At 59.6% G+C, this 22,125-nt stretch overlaps 1 protein-coding gene across 1 annotated transcript in view; it reads left to right on the top strand.

Annotated features, from left to right (window-relative positions):
* The first annotated feature begins 294 nt into the window (after positions 1-294).
* Positions 295-22,125, top strand: part of KNDC1 (kinase non-catalytic C-lobe domain containing 1) — a 58,834-nt gene continuing 37,003 nt past the window's right edge. Inside the window, exons 1-6 of the mRNA XM_032882191.1 lie at positions 295-476; positions 7,584-7,782; positions 8,429-8,487; positions 18,411-18,557; positions 18,950-19,067; positions 20,232-20,890. Coding sequence (XP_032738082.1) covers positions 390-476; positions 7,584-7,782; positions 8,429-8,487; positions 18,411-18,557; positions 18,950-19,067; positions 20,232-20,890 — 1,269 coding nt within the window. The 5' untranslated portion in view covers positions 295-389. The remainder of the gene's footprint in view (positions 477-7,583; positions 7,783-8,428; positions 8,488-18,410; positions 18,558-18,949; positions 19,068-20,231; positions 20,891-22,125) is intronic.

Here is a 22,125-nt window from a genome sequence, read left to right as displayed (position 1 = left end):
CCCAGTCGCGCCGCGGCGCCCGCCGAAGTGGGCCAGGCCTCGCGAGCGCGGGGACCCCCGGCCTCCCAGGCGCCGGGTCCCCCGCTCGGGTGACACTGCGGCAGGCGCGCGGGCGGCTCGCCGAGGGCGGGGCCGCGGGGGGCGGGCGCGTTGCCATGGCGACGGGGCGCGCGTAGCCGGAGCCGAGCCCGAGCCCCAGCGGAGCCGGAGCCGGAGCCCGAGCCCGAGCCGGAGCCCGAGCCCGAGCCCGAGCCCGAGCCGGAGCCCGAACCGCAGCCGGAGCCGGAGCCGAGCCGAGCCGCAGCCGCAGCCTGGGCCCCGCCGCAAGGCCGAGGCCCCCCGCGCGGGTGTGTCCGAGGCGCCGCCGGCGCGCCCGCGGGCTGCAGGCCATGGACGCGGCCGAGCTGTACGAGGAGGATGGCAAGGACCTGGCGGGCTACGACTTCGAGCCGCTCCCCACTCTGCCGGAGGACGAGGTGAGCCGCGGCGCCCGCGGTGGGAGCCGCTTCCCCCCCCGGCCTTCCGGGCAGAGTCCGGGGAAGGGCGCCCCCGCCCCCCCCGCAGGCCCCTACCCCTGGCCCAGGTCTTGGCAGCCGCTCTCAGCAATCCCCCACCGGCCTTGAACATTCTCGCTCCGAGAGGGCAGGCCCCCTGGAACGCCCCCTGGGACAGCAGTGGGTGGGTGGGCACTGAAGAAGTTGGTGCCTTGCCGGCTCGGGCCTGGGGGGCTCCGGACTGTAAATGTTGGATGGATGAGTGTGGTTTCGACATCGTGAGGGGGAGGAGGTGGATCCTGTTTTCCTCCTTGCCAGCGCCCTGGGAGGTCAGTGGGAGGCACCAGCCAGCAGAGCCCAATCCAGCCCTCAGGTTCAGCAGCTGGGGTGGAGGTCCAGAAAGCCCCCCAGGACAGAAGGCTGCTTCTTGCACACAGTGGACAACAGGGGCCTCAGGATCCTGAGTCCTGAGGCATCCCCCTACCCAAGGCTCAGAGAGACCAGCAGCCTCCCTCACATGGAGCTGCTGGTCATTTACTGGACTGGTGCCCACAGAACCCATTTGCCTGCAACTCTGGCTTCCCTAGCGCGCCCCACAGGCTGTGGCTCGGGGTCAGATGAACAAGCCAGGTCCCTCCATGGGATCGCCGGCCCCCAGAGGATGCAGCCGCCCCCAGAAAGACCCGAGGCTATGAGGTCTGGGTGGAGGGCCTTCCAAGCTTCCAGCAGGCAAGTGGCCTGGTCCCCAGGCTTCTGTGCTCACGGTTGAGGAGCGCTGGCATCATGCCGCGCTCGTGGGAGGGGCTGCAGCCAGATGGTGCTGGTGAGGACCCTCCACTGCTGGGCAAGGCTGGTGCCAAGGCTGAGACATGGCCTCCAGCCTCCTGGTGCATGAGGGGCTCAGAGGGGCCACAGCTGCAGTCCACGGTCTTCCACCTCTGCCCCCCAACTCTCGGAGGAGAGCCGGCTGTAAGGACAGAGTTCACACTGTGGGTAGCGCTGTCCTGGGTAGCAGTGTGTGCCCCAGGGCGCTGGTGGCCGGCCAGCCGAGGGCCGCTGCCGCTGCCTGCTCCCTCCCACGCCCGCCATGGTGGCCTGGATTTGGTGACAGTCTGCAGAGGGGGAAGCAAGAGCGTGAACAGAGCTTTGGGCATCTCTGTGGCTTTGATGGCAAATGAAAGGGCGCACCCAGCCCACAGCGGTCGGAGTCTCCCCCAGAGAACACATTTCAGCATATCTTTTAGAGACTCACCTCCGAAGTCAGCATCCGAAGCAGGTGTAGAACGCAGTTCTTCTGCAGACCCGTGTTGGGTCAGCCAGCCCCCCCGAGGGCCACCTGTGTGCCCCGTGCAGAGTCAGCGGCCCGTGCCCAGTGAACAGAGCAGCAGAGCCAGGACCCAGACCCAAAGCCGGATCCCTGCCCATGGTCGGCACTCCTATGTGCCCTGGTGCCTCCTCTGGGCTGGGGTTCCCTCGTGCCCCTCTGGGTCGGAGCAACCCCCTAGCTGTGCACAGTGTATAGGGCTGAGGGGTTCCCCCGTCCTGTGACCGGGGCCTCCAGGTGAAGTGGGAAGCCGCTGCGTTGGTAGCGTCCACCGGGAGAGCTCAGCTGGGCCCTTCGAACTTCTCGCACCTCTTCTGGGAGACAGAGGCACTGTCTTTGGGCATGATCCCCTAAAACAGGAAGCCCGTCGAGTCTCGAGCCTTGGAGCCTGACCGATGTCCTGTACCTGCGAACACACCTGGTTCAGACTTTGCACACACTGAGCTCAGCTGGTGCCGGAGGTTTTGCATCTCCATCAGAGACACGTGACCGTGCTGCTACAGCCCTGCAGAGCCGGGCTGCCTCTGGAAAGCTCCTGTGTAAGGGGAGGGGAGGCAGCCTGCATGGTCACCCGGGGGGGCCACGCTGGTGCAAGCCCTGGAGAGAGCCAGGCCGGAGAAGACGCGGGGCAGCTCCCCACGGAGGGACGGCAGGTGTCAGACCCAGGACACAGACAAGGAATTCGCAGTTCTACAGCTGATCACAGCCGACTGCACAGCAAGGCCAAGACACGGGACCCTATGCTCACCCCCACCCCTGCCCAGGAGCCCCTTGGAATGTTTCGCTGGTTGTAACCCCGGAGAAAAGCCGAGTGGCCAGTGAACATATGAAAAGTGTTCAACTTCGTCACAAGGAATGCCAAAGACGCTGACAGCGGGCGTCTCTGCACAAGGCCAGTCGGCGGGGACCATCACCGGGCGGTGACCGCGTCGGCAGGGACCGGCGTGCCGGTGGACGCCCCTGCCAGAGTGAGTGTGCGTGGAGCAGCCTCTCTGGGAAGAAGCTTGGTGTCTGGTGGCGACGTGGAGGATGGGATGGCCGCTCCCTGCGTCCCGGCAGCTTCACGCCGGGGGCAAGCCCTGGAGAATTCTCTGAGCTGGACATCCCCGGAGCACGTGGCGGATGGGCCCAAGGTCCTGAAGGGTGTCGCCCAGCCCACTCTCTGGCTTCCTGCAGGCCGTGTGACTGCACTGGCACCAGCAAGGGACAGGGACGAGGGATCAAGAAGAGCAGAGGCTGGGGGGGGGAGGTGCCAGGCCTTCTGGAGGCCGGTGGTGCCCCTTCCAGGGGCCTTCAGGGGACAAGGACAGGAGTGGGCTTGGGGATGAAGATGGCGCACCGGTTTGGGCCCGGAAAGGAGCGTGTCTCCTGCTCCCTAGACTCCCCGGAGGTCTAAGGAGTATTCTCGTCCCTTCGAAGTTCGGTGAGCACCTCCCTGGCATCTATGGGCTGGGCGCTGGGCTGGGCCCAGGGATTTGGAGGTGGGTGGACCCACGGCTCAAGGGTGCGCCGTGAGGAAACAGATATTCCCGCGGAGCCCCGCTGGGTCCGCGTGAGGCCCCTCCCCAGACAGCACAGGGCAGCAGACAACTGGGAGTCCAAGGAGAGCATTGTGGTGGGCGAAGTTTGGGGGGTGGAGGGGGCACTTTAGGGCCAGTGGAAGGCCCCGAGCAGGGCACTCTGCAGAGCTCCCTGGGCCTGGCGGTCCGGCCCCTTGGAGGAAGCTGCCGGCAGGCCTGGAGAGTGTCACAGCTGCTCTGGGCAGTGATCCGTGTCTCGTGGGGCAGTTCCTGTTAGGGTGCTGTGAGGTTGAAAACGTGAACATCTAAGCGTACATGTGAGATCCGCAAGAGCAGTCCAGGGGTCCCTGTGGGTCCCTGCGGGTCCCTGCAGGGCACCCTGGCTCACGTGCCCTCTCTGACAAGGGACAGTGGGGTGTCTTTGAGGCCCAGACTCTCCTGGGGGGGGCACACTCTGCCATAAGCCGACAAGGGTCCTCAGGTGGGAAGCTGGCCCTCGCCTCTGAGACCCAGGGACTGGCTGATGAGGGGTGCCCCTCCTCCCGGCGTGGGTGGGTGGAGCTTGTGCCTGCAGGACCTCTAGGGAAGGACAACTATCTTCCTGTCCTGCAAGGACTGCGGCTTAGGTGACCCGCACCCTCAAGCCTACCCCACATCCCACCCAGGTGGTGCGTTCCTGGGGAACAGTGGGGGGGCTTCCAGGACCCAGGGGCCCGGCCAGAAGGCTTGGTCTGACCCAGGATGTACAGCCACCAGAGGCTGCCCAGCAGGGACAAGGTCAGGCTGTGCTGGCGGTGGCAGGGGACAGCTGCAGTGCGGGAAGTCATGGTGCCTGCGGCCTGCCACGGGCCGTCATGGGTGCTGGGCGTGTGGGCGCCCCATGGGTGGGGCTGCAGACAGGCATCAGTGGGCGCTGTGACCAGCTTTCCTGCTCGCAGCACGTCACCTGCTTCTGAAATGTCTGCCACAAGCAGTGATGCTCTTGTCCATCCTGCCCCAGGCCCTGGAGTGTCACTAGGGTCTGTGTCCCAGGACATGTGGGACCCACCTGGCAGCGTGGCTGAGCCTCTGGGTCCGGAGATGGGCACAGGTGTGCAGGGTGCCACGCAGCTCTCGTCTGTCAGGGTGGCCGGGGTGAGGGGCGTCCCCTGGGATTCTGGTGGAGGTGGGCCGGGCACCCTGAGCAGACGACACAGGCTTCCCGGTCTCTCGTCCTTGTTCCCGCCAGCCCACTGGCCGAGTTTCATCCCGCCCACCGTCCTGGAGCCACGGACTCAGGCAAGGAAGGGCGATTCTTCTGGGTGAGCTGACGGAGGGGGTGTCAGGTCCCAGAGGACAGGTGACCAGGGAGGCCGTGGCTCAGGGTCCCCCAGCACGTGGCGAGACCCCCCCAACTTTGGTGTGCCAGGAAAGCCAGTGGCAGATCTCAGCTCTGTCCCGGAACCGTGTCAGCTGAATTGTGCCTTCGGTCACAGCTGGGCTCTGGAGGGGCCGAGAGCATCTTGTCCGTGAGTGGGGGCCTCGGCCGTGAACCGGAAGCAGTGACTCAGGACCCATCAGACCAGCCACCTGTCCAGATGCCCCACCATGAACAGGCACTGGGGGCTACAGGTCTTTTGGGAAGGAAGAGGCGCCCCCTCACAGGGGCATCCTTCAGCCGGACGGGGTGGGGGCGGCCTTGAACAGGAGGTCATGCCACGGGCCATGAGATGCCCCATGGGCACCCCTGACCTGGGCTCCCTTCTCGGGGCGGCGCGTCAACGGCTGTGGGGGCTGGCGCGTGCAGCCGGTGCAGGCAGACCAGCGGGCACGAACAAGGCCCTGCCGTGGGGACGGGCTCAGACGCAGTGTGGGCTAGCGTGCTTTTCCTAAACAGCACAAACCACAGGGTCTTTGGGTCGTTTTAGTGCGTGCCTGTGTGTGTGGGGCCTCATGCGTGTGCACGTGTGCGTGTGGGGCTGTGTGTGTGTGCGTGAGGGGCCTCATGCATGTGCCCGGGGGGGGCCGCGGGTGTGCGTGTGTGCCTGTGCATGTCATGGGTGTGCACGTGGGTGTGTTGCATGCACAAGTGTGTGCACACGTACACACTCCCTAACCACCTCCTTAACGAGGCCCCACAGACACCATGGGGCTCTCCTGCATCCTGGGGAGTCCCCAGGTAGTGCACAGTGAACCTAGTTTGAGCCAAATCAGAAAGACCTTTCGGGGCGCCTGGGTGGCTCCATCGTTAGGAGTCTGCCTTCTGCTCAGGTCGTGATCCTGGGGTCCTGGGATCGAGCCCCGCATTGGGCTCCCTGCTCAGTGGGAAGCCTTCTCCCTCTGCCTCTCCCGTTTGTGCTCCCTCTCTGGCTGTCTCTCTCTCTCTCTCTCTCTGTCAAATATAAACAAAATCTTTAAAAAAAAAAAAAAAGGAAAGGGAAGAACTTTTATCCATGACCCTCGGGAACACAGCAAGGAAATGGGGAAATTGAGGTTTTCAGGTTTGCTAGCCACCTCCACACCCCAGTCTGCTTTATGCTCTCATTCTCCTTTCCAAGCTGCAGACCACCTTCCTCACAGGGGCACGCGCTGCAGGAAGCCAGCTAGCAGCTCTCTGCTCTTGGGTCCACGTGAACCCTGGGGCCCCTTCTTGAAGCGGCTTCCAACGCTGTCCTTCCCCTCTCCATCTACCCCACGGAGAGAGCTGGAAGGGCCTGGGGACTGACGTGGAGGTCCGTGGTGAGCTCTGAGAAGGAAGCAGACGGTGGCCTGTGCCAAGTCACGTGGGCACAGGACCACCCAGTCTCTGGGGTCCCCCTCCCATCACCCCACCCTGCTGAACCCAGAGGCTTAGCCGAGATGCCATGAGAGTCACCCTCTAATTTGTTTCTTTCCTTCCTTCCTGCCGCCCCTTGTCCCCCTTGCCTGTGGTTGTGGGGATCCCTGCCCACAGTGTAGGTGGGAGATATTCAACGGCTTGAGCTAGACTTTTCCCGACCAGACAGCTAGGCCGCACTCGGAGAACAGTCCTGCGTGCTGGGAGGGGTGGGGCGGCTGAGGCTGCAGGCAGGAGGGAGCTCAGTCTTCTGCACCATCGCCCCTGCTCCCCCTGCCTCTCCTGACCCCACCTGCATGCGCCCTCCAGGCTCTGGCTGCCCCTGCCGCCATGGGCCAGTGGAGCAGAGACACATGGGCACAGCGAGGTGACCGGGGCATCAGCTGCCAGCCAGCTTTGGGCCTGGAGATCCAAGGTGTCTCATGTGAGAATGTGTGTGCACATACTCGGGGCACATGTATGTGTGAGTCAGTGTGCGGGCGTCTGGGCATGCACAACTGTGCATTTACGTAAACATACGGCTGTGAGCGTGTGCATGTGTCTGCGTGTGCGTGAGGCTGTGTGGCACGACCACGGAGGGTGCAGGAACTCGTACGTGTGTGCACATGTGTGAGTTTATGCTTCTGCGACTGTGGGAGAGCTATGTGTGTGTGTGTGTGTCCCCGTGGCGAGTGCCGATGTGCGTGCCTGCCTGGGGAGGGCTGTGCATGCGTGACCGTGCGTCAGTGTGTGGGTGTCAGGTGCACTTGTGCGTGTTGGGGACGCAGTCACCGCTCCCCTTGGTCACAGGGAGGCCTGGGGTCTGGCCCTGGGGGAGGGACCACGGTGACGTCGGGTCCTCTGTGTGCCCTGCCCGAGCTAATGTCGAGGCCGCTGCTCCGCCATCCCATCCACGTGTTACTGTGTGTCCGGGGTTCTGTCAAACGCTCACCCCACGTCGGCTGTGCTGCGAGCTTTCCCGGCAGGAATGTGCTTCTGTGTCTCCCCCGGTGACCGCCCTGCCCGTCAGCGTACAACCCAAAGAAGCGAAGGCCCCCACAGGCCCACTGAGTCCCGTGTGTGAGCCGGGGGGATCGGGGTACAGGGCCAGCTGGACACGGGGGCTGCGGGGTGGCCGTGATTTCCGGGACCAGGAGCTGGGTCCCAGCCCCCGGAGTAAACATCTCTCCCAGGAGCACACCAGTCATTCTGCCAAATGCTCTGTGGCTTCTGGCATCCAGGGGACAGTGCGGGGGTGACCCCCTGGGTGGTTTGTTTCTAAAGCCTTTGCCCACAGTCCTGTTTCTGATGTGAAGTGAAATTCTGCCGCGCGTTGTCTGCTTCCCGAGAATCAGCGCGGACGCCGTGGTGCCAGGCCCTTCCCGGGGAGGAGGGCCTGCTGCGCCCGGGCCTGTCCCCAGACCCGCCTCAGCCGCAGCCTGTCTTGGCAGGAGAACGTGTCCCTGGCCGACATCCTCTCCCTGCGGGACCGCGGCCTCAGCGAGCAGGAGGCATGGGCCGTGTGCCTGGAGTGCAGCCTGTCCATGAGAAGCGTCGCCCACACGGCCATCTTCCAGACCCTGTGCATCACGCCGGACACTCTGGCGTTCAACACGAGCGGGAACGTGTGCTTCATGGAGCAGCTCAGTGGTGAGCCTGGGGCGGCGCAGGGGTGGCAGAAGGTGCCTGCGGGGAGACCGTGGACACGGGGTCCCAACCCGGGTCCCTGATTGCAGCGGCCACCCTGGTGGTGTCTCCAGCCCCAAGAACTCACTGAGGGAGAAGGAGTGGGAGGTCCTCACAGGCTGTGTCACCCGGCTCCTGCAGGGACCTGCGAGGGGCCCACATGCCCTGGAGACCCTGGCCCACTGGCCTGCAGTGAATGGATGTGGGGCATGAAGCAGAGGGCATGGTGGCCCCTGCAGGAGGCCCCCACTGGCTGCCCAGCCTCCAGGACTCCCACAGCCCCTGCCCTGCTCCAGGGAGGGCCTGAGCAGACGGCCTGACTTTCCCCAACCTGTGCCTTCAGTCCCCTTTCTGGGAGCCGGGAAAACCCTTTTCCTTCCCCTTTGGACGGCTTCCCCGGGCTTCCAGTGAACGTGCGGTCTCCCCGTTGCACTGTTTCCTCTGACACTCAACGCAGTCCCCAGGGACGTCAGGACAGAAGGAGGTGGGGGGCAGGACGGGGCCCCTGGTGAGCAGGAGGCCATGGCTCCTGACCCTGGGTGGGCAGGCTTCCTCTTCACCGTGTGCCCTGTCCGTGTGCGACCCGAGGCCTTCTCTTTTCCTTCCCCAGATGACCCCGAGGGCGCCTTTGTTCCCCCGGAGTTCGATGTGACCGGGAACACCTTTGAGGTGGGTGGCAGCAGCCGGGCCCCCACAACCTTCACCAAGCGGGCTGCTGGTGTGAGGCCGACACGGGGAAGGCCGCTGTGGCGGGGACACCTCTGTGCAGGGCATGGGCTGGGGCCAGGGGGGCCGCCTTCGGAGCACTCCCCCCTTGTCGGAGTTAGGGTTCCCGGTGGCAACTTGGCGTTTGGACGCGTGCTCATCATTATCGTTGTTGAGTGTGTTTCCCGAGTGCGAACTTGACTACGTGTGACATGTCGGAGGTGCCCAGAGTTGCCAGTGGCGGCGGGCAGGGCATCGCGGCTTCCCCGAGGAACGAGCCGCGGGGGGGGGCAGCGCCCGGCAGGACACGCGGCCTGTGGGGGATCATTCCCGACCATCTCGCTCTGGGCTGAGGTCGCCACCCCTGGGCACCCTGTGTGCAGGCCGGGCAGCGTGGCAGGGGCGCCCAGAGCGGACCTCGCCCGGAGCCTGCAGTCTGAGATGGACGGAGAAGAGCCAGTCGGTTGGAACAAGTCGTTACAAACTCAAGAATCCCAGGAAGACCCATTAGTTTAGCGACATCAGGTTAAATTTTAGGGTTGGCTCCTCCTGGGCTCAGTGTTACTTTGTGATAAGCTGGCATAGCCCCGGCCCTGAAAGGCCCTGGTCCATGCTCAGGGGCGGGCAGGACCCCAGGCCCTGGGTCACTGGTGGAGCAGGCGTCTCAGATCCCCTGGCCTCCAGGGCTGGAAGCAGAGCCTGGGGCCTTGGCTTGTGGCGGTTCCCAGCCCTGGTCCGTGCACAAACTCCCTTGGTTCACCTGCGTGTCCAAGTCCAGAGCCAGCACGGAACCGAACTCTGGGAATAAGGAAGGTCCCCCCGAGCCGCCCACCTCCGTGCCGTGGGGCAGGTCCTAATTGCAGTGTTGCTGGGTGTGTGCTGGTTCCCACCTTCTAAGAAGAGTGTCGCTATGTGTTATCTTCTGGAACTTTCTCTCCCGTGCTTCTGGACCACACGTCTGAACCCAGTGGAGGGTCACGTGCAGCCCACGGCTCGTGGGGCGTTAGTGCCGCTCTGCGCACCCTTGGTAGATCTGGGCAAGAGCCCCTCCCGGGTGTGGACCCGCCACGGGACGGCCACGGGACGGCCACACAGCGGGGCAGGCGCTGTTCCACGGTCTCGGACACAGGCTGCCCCCAAGTGCTCTCCCGCCGGCAGGTGCTCGGACCCCCTGCTCGTCTTCCGTGTCATTGTGGCGCTCTCCTCCTGTATCTGCGCCCGCGGAGTGGGAGGGCAAATGTCCCGTCTGCAGTGAGCGTGACCCTTCACCTCCCGGAAATGACCGGGTGGCCGAGGGCTTCTCTTGGCGCAGGTTACGCCTGCCTGTGTCGGAGCTTAGAACTGAGACAGACCCTGCGACACACGGACCCGGGAGCTCACTTAAAAACAATAGTCAGCCGTTGCATGTTAACATACAGAACAGGTTTTTATGAACAATAGCAGTATTTTTCCCCAAAACACAGTGAGAAGAGTAGGGCTGTTTCAGACGTCTGCCCGCCCTTCAGTGCCAGGTTCTGTGGAATCCAGCCGGGTTTTCACGGCCCCCCCACCCACGGCGAGGTCCCCAAGGCGGTGTCCCTGGGGTGGCCTTTGGGAGGTCTGGGAGGAGACTGAGCGTCTCTCTGGCGTGGTGAGGGTCACCCGCCGCGGGGCCACACGGCCAGGAGGGCTGCTCGAAGGCCTTCCATGAGGGAGGAGGGCTCTCTAGTTCAGTGGAGTCAAATTTATTCATGTTTTCCTTGTTAGTACTTTTGTTTGTTTTTTTTTAAGATTTTATTTATTTATTTGACAGAGATCACAGGTAGGCAGAAAGGCAGGCGGGGGGGGGGGGAAGCAGGCTCCCCGCTGAGCAGAGAGCCCGATGTGGGGCGCGATCCCAGGACCCTGAGACCATGACCTGAGCCTCCCGGGCGCCCCGCGTACTTGTTTTCTAACGTTGATTCCCTCCTTCCTGCTTAGAAAAGCCTAAAGTGGTAGCTGTCTCATCCTCAGCGCACGGCACGTCCCACCCGCAGACGCTTACTGTGGCGTCTTGGGCCATGACTGACCACGTCGGGGCAGGACTGTCCCAGGCCGTGCGAGCGCCCCGAGCATCCCCTCCTCTGCCCACAAGAGCTCGTGCAACTGTGGGACGCCCCATCCCCAAGGTCCCGTCACCCTTGCTCATCAGGACACCTGGGTCCTCGGAGGGAAGGCTTTTGTGAGAGCTCGACTTGGAGTGACGGGATTGACGTTTTGTATTTCTCATTGAGAGCTTTCCGGTAAAGTGTGGTTTCTGAAGTTGGCCCATTTCTCCTTGTGTTTTCAGTTGCTGCCACTTGGTTGCCGTGTCCCTTGTCGCCGTGCTGTCTGTGGGACCTAAATTCTCCCTCCTTGCCCTTGTCAGGCTCGCCGGGGGGTTCCCTTGGTTAGTTTTTCAAAGACCCCACCTCGTGCCACACGATCTCTCCGGGCGTCTTTGTTTTCTTTTTCCACTGGTTTCTGCTGTCATTTTTCACTCTCTTTTCCTTGTTTTGAGTTCGGCAAGTACCCCCCTCTGACACGAGTCAGACACTGAGCTCTGCCGCCTCCGGCCCAGCTTCCCTTCCACGCGAACGTTTCTCTCCAAGGCCGTGAGTCTCCCTCGAAACACGGGTCTTGCTGTGTCCTGCCCGCCGGTCCGGGCAGCACTGGTACCAGCCTCCACTTCCCAGTGTTTATTCTGTCCCCCTGGGATTTCTTCAAGAAGGGCTTGAGTTTTCCTGACTGGTTGCGGAGATACGACGTGCGCACAGAGGCACACAGGCCACAAGCGTGCAGCTCCACGAGCTCTCCCAGGCTGAGCAGCCCTGACCCGGCATCGACGAGCAAAGAGAGCACGCGGGCTCCCTGCGGGCCGCGGGGCCGGGCAGGCGAGCCACGGGGTCCACACTCCTGCCTGTCCGCAGCAGCCAGGGGTGGCTCCAAAGCCTTAAATGTGTCACGTCTCTTCACTTGTCCCACTGTGAGTTGCCTTCCTTCCCAGGGGGTGGTAGGTGATTTCTCTGGTTTTCCACCCACGGAGCTGGCAAGTTCTCCTTGCCTGACACATGCAAAGGGCCTGCTGGTGTGTACTGACGCCTTGGGCCCAGTGTTTACGTGCGTCCCCCCTTGGGCCCATAACCCCAGGGTCTCTGGTCTGCTTTTGCATTTGCTTCATTCTAGTGTCTGTTCCTGGGGCTGCGAGGACGCCCCAGCTGCCTTCTGGAGGCCTAGGACGTGTCCGGACTTATCATGTCTGCTCAGGTGCCCATTCCTGCCCACAGTCCGGGGCCACGACCCCCTACCCACGAGGACCATGGTGGCAAACGTGTCTTCTTGGTGGCGTTCCTGACAGGGTCAGCCCCTGCTGCTTGACTAGGAGACCTCTGGCCCTGGCCTCTGGGCCTCTGGACTGTGGCAGGAGTGCGGCCTGCCGGGCTGTGTCTGCTGGCCGTGTCAAGACTGAGCCTACAGCCTTGCCCACTGTCCTCCCACCGAGAGGCAAAGATAGAGAGCAATTTTCCTGAATTCCTCAAACAGAATTCCCCCTCGTGGCCCAGACCCACAGCCCCACCCACCGCTGGGACGATGCCTCAGGCTCCCCAAATCCCCAGATGCGTGGAAGCCGACCCTCCTGGGACCATCCCCTGCACATCCCAGCCCTTGCCCAGGATGCCTCAGAGATGGCCTCGTTCCCAAAAGCTGAAACTATGACCATGACCAGCATTCAAGGCCTGCCCCAGGCAAGCCCCTGACCCTCACGGACTCACCGTGAGCATGTCTGGGCTCCAGGACGACATCGACACCCCCCACCCACCATGACTGTCCCTTGTCCACCGACGTGTGTGTCAGGCCTCACAGGGAACAGAGCAGGTGGGCTCCTGCTCCGTGGGGCTCATGGTCTTCACAGGGGACGAACTTGATGTGGGCAGTGGGCTGGGTCCTGAGAGAGGAGAATGGGGTCTTTCAAGGAGATGACAGGGTCCTCGTCCAGCTCAAAAGTCCCTGGAGGCCATTCTGAGAAAGTGATGTTCAGGTTGGAACCTAAAGGGTGAGTAGGGTTCACCAGATCCAGACCAGGAAGGGCTTCCCAAGACAGACAGGAGGGAATGGGCAAAGGCCTTGAGTGGCAAAGTCGCCTGTATTGACAGCACATCAAGAACAGTGTCATCCGGTGAGCGGTGAGAAGTGTGTTTGTCGGCTTGTTGTCAAACCCACAGATACGGAGTGATGGGTGGGTGGGCGGATGGACGTGTAGAAGGATGTGTGGGCGGCTGGGGGCTGGTGCGACATGTGTGGGCGGCTGGGTGGTTGGATGCATGTGTGAGGGGGTCGATGGCTGGATGACTAGATAGTCTGGTGACTGGACAGACGGCACCGTTGTTTCTGGAGGGGAGAAAGCGCAGATGCAGACGCGGACGCAGACGCCCTGACCTTGCAGAAACAGAGCCACGTGTTATTCTCGGGGCAGGCTTGCGGCTCTCGGCCCTGGCTGGAGCCCTCCTGGTGGTGGCATAGGGTTCACCTTTCCTTCCACCCCACGCATCAGCCACCAGCAGGGTCCCTAAGACATGGCGTCTGCCCCGAGTCCGTGCCGCAGCTTGACTTCAGTTTTTGGCGCCCTCGGGAGGCCCCGGACACTGGCTGTGTGGGGGCCCAGGCGGAGGACCTGGGGTGTGATCGGCAAGGTCAGTGTGTGAGAAGGGCAGGCAGGCTGCCTTCCACATGGGGACCAGGGCTGGGGGTTCGGTGTCTTCTGTGAGAGGTGGGGTAGTGGCCCCGGGGCCCTGGGCAAGCAGCGGGACATCAACAAGGACGGGTGTGGGAGGTCAGGGGGCAGGATTGCCCTGTCTGTGGATGACAAGTCTGTGGGCCTGAAATCTAAGAGACTCCAGTGGAAAATCACAGAATAAGAGACTTGAGAGGCCAGCTGAGAACAACATACATCCCGAAAAACAAGTAGCTTCTCTTTGTGTTGGTAATTACCAGTTGGAGATGAAATGGAAAGTGTTTCGTTTATATTAGCAACAGCTGTAGAAAGTCCGGAGTAAGTACAGCTGGAAATGTAAAGTGCACCACTTTTCCAAAGACGAGAAATCAAGACGCAAGACGAGGGGACAGACCCGTCCCTGTCCCTGAGCATCGCCCCAGCTCTCCGGAGACGTAACTGGCCTCTAACATGGTGTGAGTTTGTGCACAGACTAATGATGGGATACGCTTGTGTTTTGCAAACTTCCCCCTTCTAGTGGGTTAGTTAGCACCTCCGTCGTGCAGTCACCATTTCTTTTCATTGTGAGAACACTTGGGGTCTCCTCTCTGAACAGCCTCAAAGTACTTGTTGCACTGCCGCTGGCCCTGTCACTGAGCCACGCGTCCGATGCCAGGAGCTCACTCGCCTCACAGCCGCAGCTCCGGGTCCTTTCTCCAGCGCCTCCCCGTCTCCGCCGGCCCCAGCCCTTGGCGACCGGCCCCCCACCGTGTCTGTGCGTTCAGAGTTTTAGATTCCACGCAGAAGTAGGATCAGACGGTTTGTCTCTCTCTGTCAGACGCGTTCCATGCAGCGTAACGCCCTCAAAGGCTTCCTTTCTCACAGCCGAATCGGATTCCTTGGTATCTCCAGACCACATTTCATTTTTCTTTCCTTTGAAGATTTTATTTATTAGAGAGTGCGCACAAGCAGGGGACGCAGCAGGCAGGGGGAGAAACAGGCTTCCCGTGGAGCAGGGAGCCGGATGCGGGACTCGATCCCAGGACCCCCGGAGCATGACCTGAGCCGAAGGCAGAGGCTTAACGACTGACCCCCCAGACGCCCTTAGACAGCACCGCTTTACCAATACATCCAAAGGCAGACACGGCCTGCTTCCACGTCTTGGCTTTTGTAAATAAAGCTGCGGCGAGGAGCGCCTGGGGGGCTCAGTGGGTTAAAGCCTCTGCCTTCAGCTCAGGTCATGATCTCAGGGTCCTGGGATCGAGCCCCGCATCGGGCTCTCTGCTCAGCGGGGAGCCTGCTTCCTCCTCTCTCTCTGCCTGCCTCTCTGCCTACTCGTGATCTCTCTCTGTCAAATAAATAAATAAAATCTTAAAAAAAAAAAAAAAAGCTGCGGCGAACATGGGAGCACACACATCTCTGAGACCCTGATTTTACTTCCTTTGGATACGTACCCAGACGTGGACTTGCCAGAGAGTGTGGTAGTTCCGTCTGTAATGTCTGAGAGCCTCTGTGCTGTTTTCCATGGTGGCGGCACCAGGTTGCATTTCCTCCAACCGTGCACAGGGGCTCCCCTTTCTCCACATCCTCGCCATTATCTCATCCTCCCGTATTATCTCTTGTCTTTTTGGTAACAGCCACAGTCACAGATGTGAGGTGACGTCTCCTTGTGCTTTGGGTCTGTATTTCCCTGACGATGAGTGGCACCGAGAATCTTTTCTTGTGTCTGCTTGGCCTGTCCGGACGTCTTCTTTCGTAAAGTGTCTCTTCAGTTCCTCTGCCCATTTTTTAATCAGATTATTTCTTTGCTCTTGAGTTGTAGGAGTTCCTTCTAAATTTTGGGGATTAACTCCCTATGAGACAGATGGTTTGCACATACTTTCTCCCATTCTGCAGACTGCCCTGTCTCCTCTACCGTGCAACGTCGTTCCCACTTACTTATTTTTCTTTTGTTGCTTCTGCTCTTGGTGTCACGTCCAAAAAGTCATTGCCAAGACCAATGTCTTAGAGTTTTTCCCTGTGTTTTCTTCCGGGAGTGTTATGGCTTGGGGTCTTACGTTACGTCCTTCATCCATTTTGAGTTAATTTTTTAAGTGGAATGAGACGGTCCAGGTTCATTCATCTGCAGGTGATTGTCTAGTTTTCCCAACACCACTTGTTGAAGAGACTGTCCTTTCCTCATTGACTAGCATTGGCTCCCTTGTCAAATATTGGTTGATTGTGTAGACAGGAGTTTATTTCCGGGCTCTCAATTCTGTTCCTTTGGTCTACGTGTGTGTTCTTATTCCAGTCTGGTCTGCTTGTGCTACCGTAGCTTTGGGGTTGTTTGACCTCAGGATGTGCGGTGCCTCCAGCTTTGTTCTTCTCTCTCAGGACTGTTTGGGCTGTTTAGGGATCTTTTGTGGTTCCATATGAATTTAGGATTGTTCTATTTCTGTGGAAAATGCTTTTTTCTGTGAAAAACAAAAACTTTGATAGGGATTGCATTCAATCTAGAGATGACTTCAGGAGGTACGGACGTTGTAATGACACTAAACCTCCCAGCCCGTGAGCACAGCGCATCTTCTCATGTGTTTGTGTGTTCTTTCATTTCTTTCACCAGAGTCTTAAACTTGTCAGTGTACGAAACTTTCACTTCCTTGGTTAAATTTATTCCTAATTATTTTTTTTGTTTGTTTTTGATACTATTGTAAATGGGATTGTTTTCTTTACTTATTTTTCCTGTATTTCATCGTTCGTGTATGGAAAGAGAGCTAACTTCTTCATGTTGCCCTTATGTCCTGCAACTTTATTGAGTTTGTTGATCTGTTGTAAGAGAACTGTGACAGAGTCTATATGTAAGACCACATTGTCTGCAAATAGAGACAATTTTATTTCTTCCCTTCTGATGTGGCTGTTTTTTATTTCTTTTTCTTGCTTGATTGCTCTGGATGGGACTTCTAGTGCTGGGTTGATGGGAGAGGGAGCAACGGGCACCCTTGTCTCGCTCTGATCTTAGAGAAAAGTTCTCACCCTGTCACCACCCACTGATGTTGACTGGAGGCTTGTCCCATGGGGCCTTTGTTGTGTTGAGATTTTGTTCTGTTTTTTCTATGTCTAATCTCTGGAGAGTTTTTATCATGAAAGATGCTGAGTTTTGTCAAATGTCCTTCTGCATCTATTGAGATGGTCGTACGATTTAAAAAAAAAAAAAAAAAAAGCACACTAGCCTCTTTGGAAAAGATGATTACATTCTGCTAATGTAGTCATCACGTCCACTGGCTTGCAGGTCGACTGGATCACCTTGCCGCCCAGGGATAAAACCCACGTGACCATGGTGGGCGATCCTTCTGATGTGGTGTTCAATTTGGTTTGCTAATGTCTTCTTGAGCACTTTTACATCTCTGTTCATCAGGGATAGGGCTCTCTAGTTTTCCTTCATTTCCTTATCTGACTTTGGCATCAGGGTGAGGCTGGCCTCACAAAATGAGTTTGTGAGTGTTCCCTCCTCTTCAATTTTCTGGCAGGACTCAAGAAGGACTGGTATTAATTCTTTAAATGTTTGGTAGAATTCACTAGAGAAACCATCCGGTCCTGGCTTTTCTCTGTTGAGAGATCTTTGATTACTGATTCAATTCCTTAGTATGCGTGGTCTGTTCAGATGTTCTGTTTCCTCATGATTCAGTCTTGATAGGTTGTATGTTTCTAGGGATTTATCCATTTTTTCCTAGGTTATCCAATTTGTTGGTATGCAGTTGTCCTCAGTCGTCTTAAGATCCTGTGTATTTCTGTGGTGTTACCTGTAATGTCTCTCTCCTCTTTCACTTCTGATCCTATTAATTTGAGTCCTTTCTTTTTTCCTGGCTAGTCCAGCAGTAGTGTCCACGGCCAGGACCAAAGTGCATCTGTTTTCCTATTATCCGACACATAGGTGGGCAACATTCCCGCTGGGTCCCTCAGCATGAGGCACTGGCTCACACAGACCCCACACAGAGGCTCTTGGCTGTGAGTGGAGGTTGAACTGCTGTTGAAGGTTAGGCTCTGAAGACATCCTGTTGACCATCTTGGTGACATCCTAAGTGTTTTATTTTGTAAGAAGTTGATCCTTCCCAAATTCTGCATTATCGATGCAATTACAATAAAATCACAACCATTTTTGGTTTATTTTGTGAATGGGAATGGGAGAATTTATATTTGTGCTTTGAAACCAGACAAAAGTGAAAATAATCCAACTTTCTAAGGGAAAAAGAGGGACAGCTTGTCCTCAGGATATGAAAATACACTGTGACGCTACTATAAGTAAAATAGCACAGTCTCGACAGGACAGACACCTGGACCAGCATCAGAGGAGGGGAGGCCCGCTGGGCCCCGGGGTCCTGGGGAAGCCAGCGGGGCCAGCAGCAGTGGAGGGCAGAACATCCTCTAAATGCTTCTGGGGCTGCTCTCCGCTACAAGGGAGACAAACCCAGATCCTGACCACGTGCCAGCACACTGACAAATTTCAAATGGATTAGAGCTGGATGTATAAAAATTATAAAAACTACGGGAGGAAACGAAAGCTGTTTTTATCAACCTGGGGTAGGGAAGTTCCTCCTGAGAACAGCTCAAGAAGAAAGGTCTGATTTCAGCACTTAAACGTGAGAATTTTTGAGTGTCTGAAGAAGGATGAACTCCGTCCAAAGCTAAGTGACAAATGGAAAGAACATATGTGTGGCACCCAGACCGGCAGTCGGGGCCCAGTGCGCCAGGGGTGCTCCCCAAACAGGAGTGTGAGGCCCATGAGTGGGCATAAGGAGGAAACGTTAGAACTGTGAATAGCAAAGAACAGATGCTCGGTCGCATGCATAATCAGAAAAACACAGATTTAAAAAGAGAAGACTGCCCTTCGGACACGGCCACCATCACAGGTGGGGGTCCTGCATCTGCGCACCCTGGGGTGAGGCTGGGGTGAGCCGAAAGCCCGGGGCGGGTGTCCACTGGTCAGTGCAGCAAGGTCTGCACAGACCCCACACCCACGGGCACAGGGCCCCTGCCTTCGTGTCGGCACAGTCACCATGGTGGGGGAGGCACTGCCTTGGCCGTGCTGCATGGGCTGTCAGGAGCAGGAGTCCCCCAAAACACGTGTTCCTGGCCAGTGGAGCAGAGACCGTGTGGGGACGAGCCATGCTCCGGGGCATTGACCAGCTTTCTGGGGCCGCAGGCTCACATCTACTCTCTGGGGGCCACGCTGAAGGCGGCCCTGGAGTACGTGACTGAGCCCGAGCTGGAGCCCAGGCTGAGCCAAGACCTGGAGGTGTTGCTGAGCCGGATGCAGGCAGAAGACCCCAGGGACCGGCCCGACCTCGAGGTACAAAATCACCCTCAAGGCGAAGACCTGAGACCTTCCCTCTGGCCCCGGGGCCCCGGGGGGAGACACACACACACACACACACACACACACACACACACGGGGCCCTCCTGCCCCCACACCTCTCCCCTCCGTCCATGGGCTCTTCTTCACCTGGGACCTGGTGGCATTGCATTTTGCTTAAAGAAGAACCTGACCTTTTACTATACGTTGTTACTGTGAAGAGTGTGGCTTAGAAGAATGGCCTGGTTTTCCATAATCGCAGGACACATAGCTTTTCTGTGCCAGAAAGCAGACAGGGAGGGGGTGGGCTCCCAGAGGGCGGGGCTCCCAGAGGGCGGGGCTCCCAGAAGGTGGGGCTCCCGCGCTGAGCTTCCCGCGCATGTGTGCAGGGCATCATCGCGCTGTGCGAGGAGAAGATGCTCTTCACGTCCTCCTGCCGCCTGTGCCGGAGCCTCTCGGCCATCGGAAGGAGAGTGCTCTCCATTGAGTCCTTCGGAGCATTTCAAGGTAAGCACGTGCACACACGTGTGCTTGCACACACAGTCACATACACACACACGCATGCACATACACAAACCTTAGCACATGCACACGTGTGCATGCCATCACGCTCACCATGTAACCACCCGCACTCGTGCGCACGCGCCCCACGGGCACACGTGTTCACACTCACTTGCTCATAGTCCCAGAAGCATACGTGAAAGTGCAAAGTCATTCACACCTACTGGTGCACGTGCACATTTGTCCACACACACACTTGTGCACAAGCACAACACTCTCCCATGCACACCCATGTTGTAGCCATGCTCACAGACGGACGCCTTCGCCGTCACTCTCAGTCACCTTGCACACGCTTTGCAGACACCTGGGCCCCTGGGGGTGGAGCACAGGTCGTGCTGAGAAGTGAGCAGCCCTACACCTCTCCGTGCGGGTCTGTGAGCAGGTCGGGACGAGGGCCCATCGACACTATGCCGTCCCTTCATTCCTTCCCACTGGCCAGCACCACACAGTGTCTGACGGACCCATTACTTCTCCACGAGAGAAGCTGCTGCTGAAGCCTCTGGGGTTTCCTGTCCCCCGTGAGGGCTCTGGCATGGTCTCAGGTCACGTTTTGAACAAATGGCAGCGTCTGTGCGTGCCTGCAGCAAGGAGCCTGAAGGGCCCTCAGGGCGGCCACATGGAGCCTCTGGTGGCAGCAGGCCCCAGTGGCCTGAGGCTCAGCTCCCCCTGGGCAGCAGAGAGCAGTCCCCTGGGAGAGGCTGCAGGCCACAAGGAGGGCCTGTGTGTCTCGAGCGGCATCCATGGAGGGTGGCAGCTGCATCCCGACTCCGTGTCCTCCTTCGGGGACAGCATTCTTGTGATCGTACTAGAAAGCAAAGGCTCTTTGGACAAGCTGCTTGGACGACCTTAGGAAGACCCTGACAGGGCGAGCATGCTGCACAGGGAGCCCAGGGGCCCCTGGAGCCTCCGTAGTTGGAATCAGCAGGGTCATGCGATGAAGGAGGCAGATGAGGTGGTTCTGGGCCAGTGCTGTGGGGGGGGAGGGGAGGCCCAGGAGAGCAGGGGAGGCGCCTACATCCCTCTGGTACCAGGTGCAGTCACTGGGGATGCCCAGCCTGGGCTCAGATCCACGGCCACCTCCCCTGCAGCAATCACCTTGCTTTTGCCCAGATGTCACCGAGAGCGCCTGGAGCGGGAAGCCTGCGGCAGGAAGCGTGGGGCCCAGGAGGCAGATGGGGGGCCAAGCCGTGGACCCAGGGAGCATGCCCCAGTGCCCTGCCCAAGAAGCCCAGAGCAGCCCAAAGCAGCCTGCTGCGCCCCCCTCCAAGCCCCTGCTGTCAGCCCCCGTGAGAAACGGAGAGCAGCTGGCCAGTCTCCTCCTGGACTCCCAGCGCCCCCCGGGCGACACGGAGAGGAGGTGCCTGCGGAAGGTGCAGACGTTCCCCAAACTCCCGCCCGATGGCCCCGAGCCCAGCACCCTCTGCCTGACGCTGACCCCCGCCAAGAACCAGCCATCCACATCCCAAGTCTTCCCTGCAAACCTCAGCAAGGCCCCTCTAGATGGGAAAAACGGCCTTTCCAGCTACAAGTCAGAGCCCAGTTCCAGACTGTGGCCGGGGCGGGAGCCCGAGCTCCAGCAAGGGGGACCCAGAGACGCCAGCCGAAGTGGGGACAGGGCATCTGGGGCGCTGGGCTGGAGCCCAGTGGAGCAAAGCGCCCCACCCCATTCCGAAGACCCTGGAGATGCAGGCCGAGAGCCCAGGACGTGCAGGACTGAGGAGGGGTCCCCGGGCCGAGCTGCGGAGCCGGCTAGCGCCACGGCAGAGCAGGTGGGTGATAGCGGTTCCCGCCACATGCCAGGAGGGGGCCCGCACGCGTGTAGGTGTCTCCTGCACAGAGGGGAGTCTCACCGTCACTCCTGCTCCATGATTCACCAGTTTCAAGCAAGCTCTCTGTTTCTGAAGGAAGCTCTGGGTACAGCCTGCTGTTGTCCCAGGCCAGGCCTCTCCTGCGGCCTTCCTGGAGGTGGGGCGTCCGTGAGAGCAGCCCCACACCCCACGCATTCACCAAAGGAGGCACACCCCTGCTTCGGGGTTAATGTTCTTGCCAAAGGAGTGTGCAGGGAGCGGCCTTCCCAGGAGGAGGCCGGGCAGCCCTGGGCCGGCAGGCTTACCTCTGCTGCTCTGTTCCCCAGCCCGGCAGCCAGCGGCGGCAATGCCTTTTTCTCCTAATTATCTCAAAGTCAGGAGCGGGCTCCTGAATGGCCTGGTTGGTTGAGCGCCCTGCTCTTGATCTGAGCTCAGGTCTTGATCTCAGAGTCATGGGTTCAGTCTCTGCACTGGGCCCCACGCCGGGCGTGATACCTGCTCCCCGCTGAACATGGAGCCCGACGCGGGGCTCCATCCCATGACCCTGACATCATGACCCGAGCCAAAATCAGCAGCCAGACGCTTGACCGACTGTGCCACCCACGCACCCCAACACTCGAGTTAGTTTAAAGCAAATGTCTATCCCGGAGATCCCCGTGCACACCCATGTGTCCACACCTTAGCCCACATGGTCTCCACTGGCCTCCGGGGCCCACCCTGGCTTGTGTGTAGACAGCTCCAGCCACTGAGGCAGAAAAACCCCACCACATCACGGACTGGGCTCACCTTCCCATGCCCAACAGCTTCTTGGCCTGGGACAACAACAGCCCACTTTTCAGACAGCTGAACTGAGGTATGGAGCAGCCGTGCATGCTGGTGGAGGGTGGGCAGCTGCTGAGGGGCAAAGCTGACCGGGGGGAGCCCAGCTACTTAACCACCAGGCTCCCCTGCCCCAGAGGCCTCATGGGACCAGGGCCCGCCCAGACCTCACCCCCACCCCAGGCACAGCCTGCTGGGCATCAGGGCCCCAGAGCTCTGCGGCAGAGCTCAACCTGGTTTCAAAGCCAGCGGCCGCAGCCTCCACATGTGGCCAGGGGCGCGGGGAGGGCCGGAACGTGGGCCGCCAGCCATACTTGCAAATATGTGGCAAGAAGCTAGAAAGAGCAAGGCAGCTGCACCCCGGGCATGAGGGGGTC

The sequence above is a fragment of the Lontra canadensis genome, unplaced genomic scaffold, assembly GCF_010015895.1.
Source record: "Lontra canadensis isolate GAN:19392208 unplaced genomic scaffold, GSC_riverotter_1.0 scaffold79, whole genome shotgun sequence".
In the NCBI taxonomy this organism is placed as follows: Eukaryota; Metazoa; Chordata; class Mammalia; order Carnivora; family Mustelidae; genus Lontra; species Lontra canadensis.
This window is presented reverse-complemented; position numbering and strand designations above follow the sequence as displayed.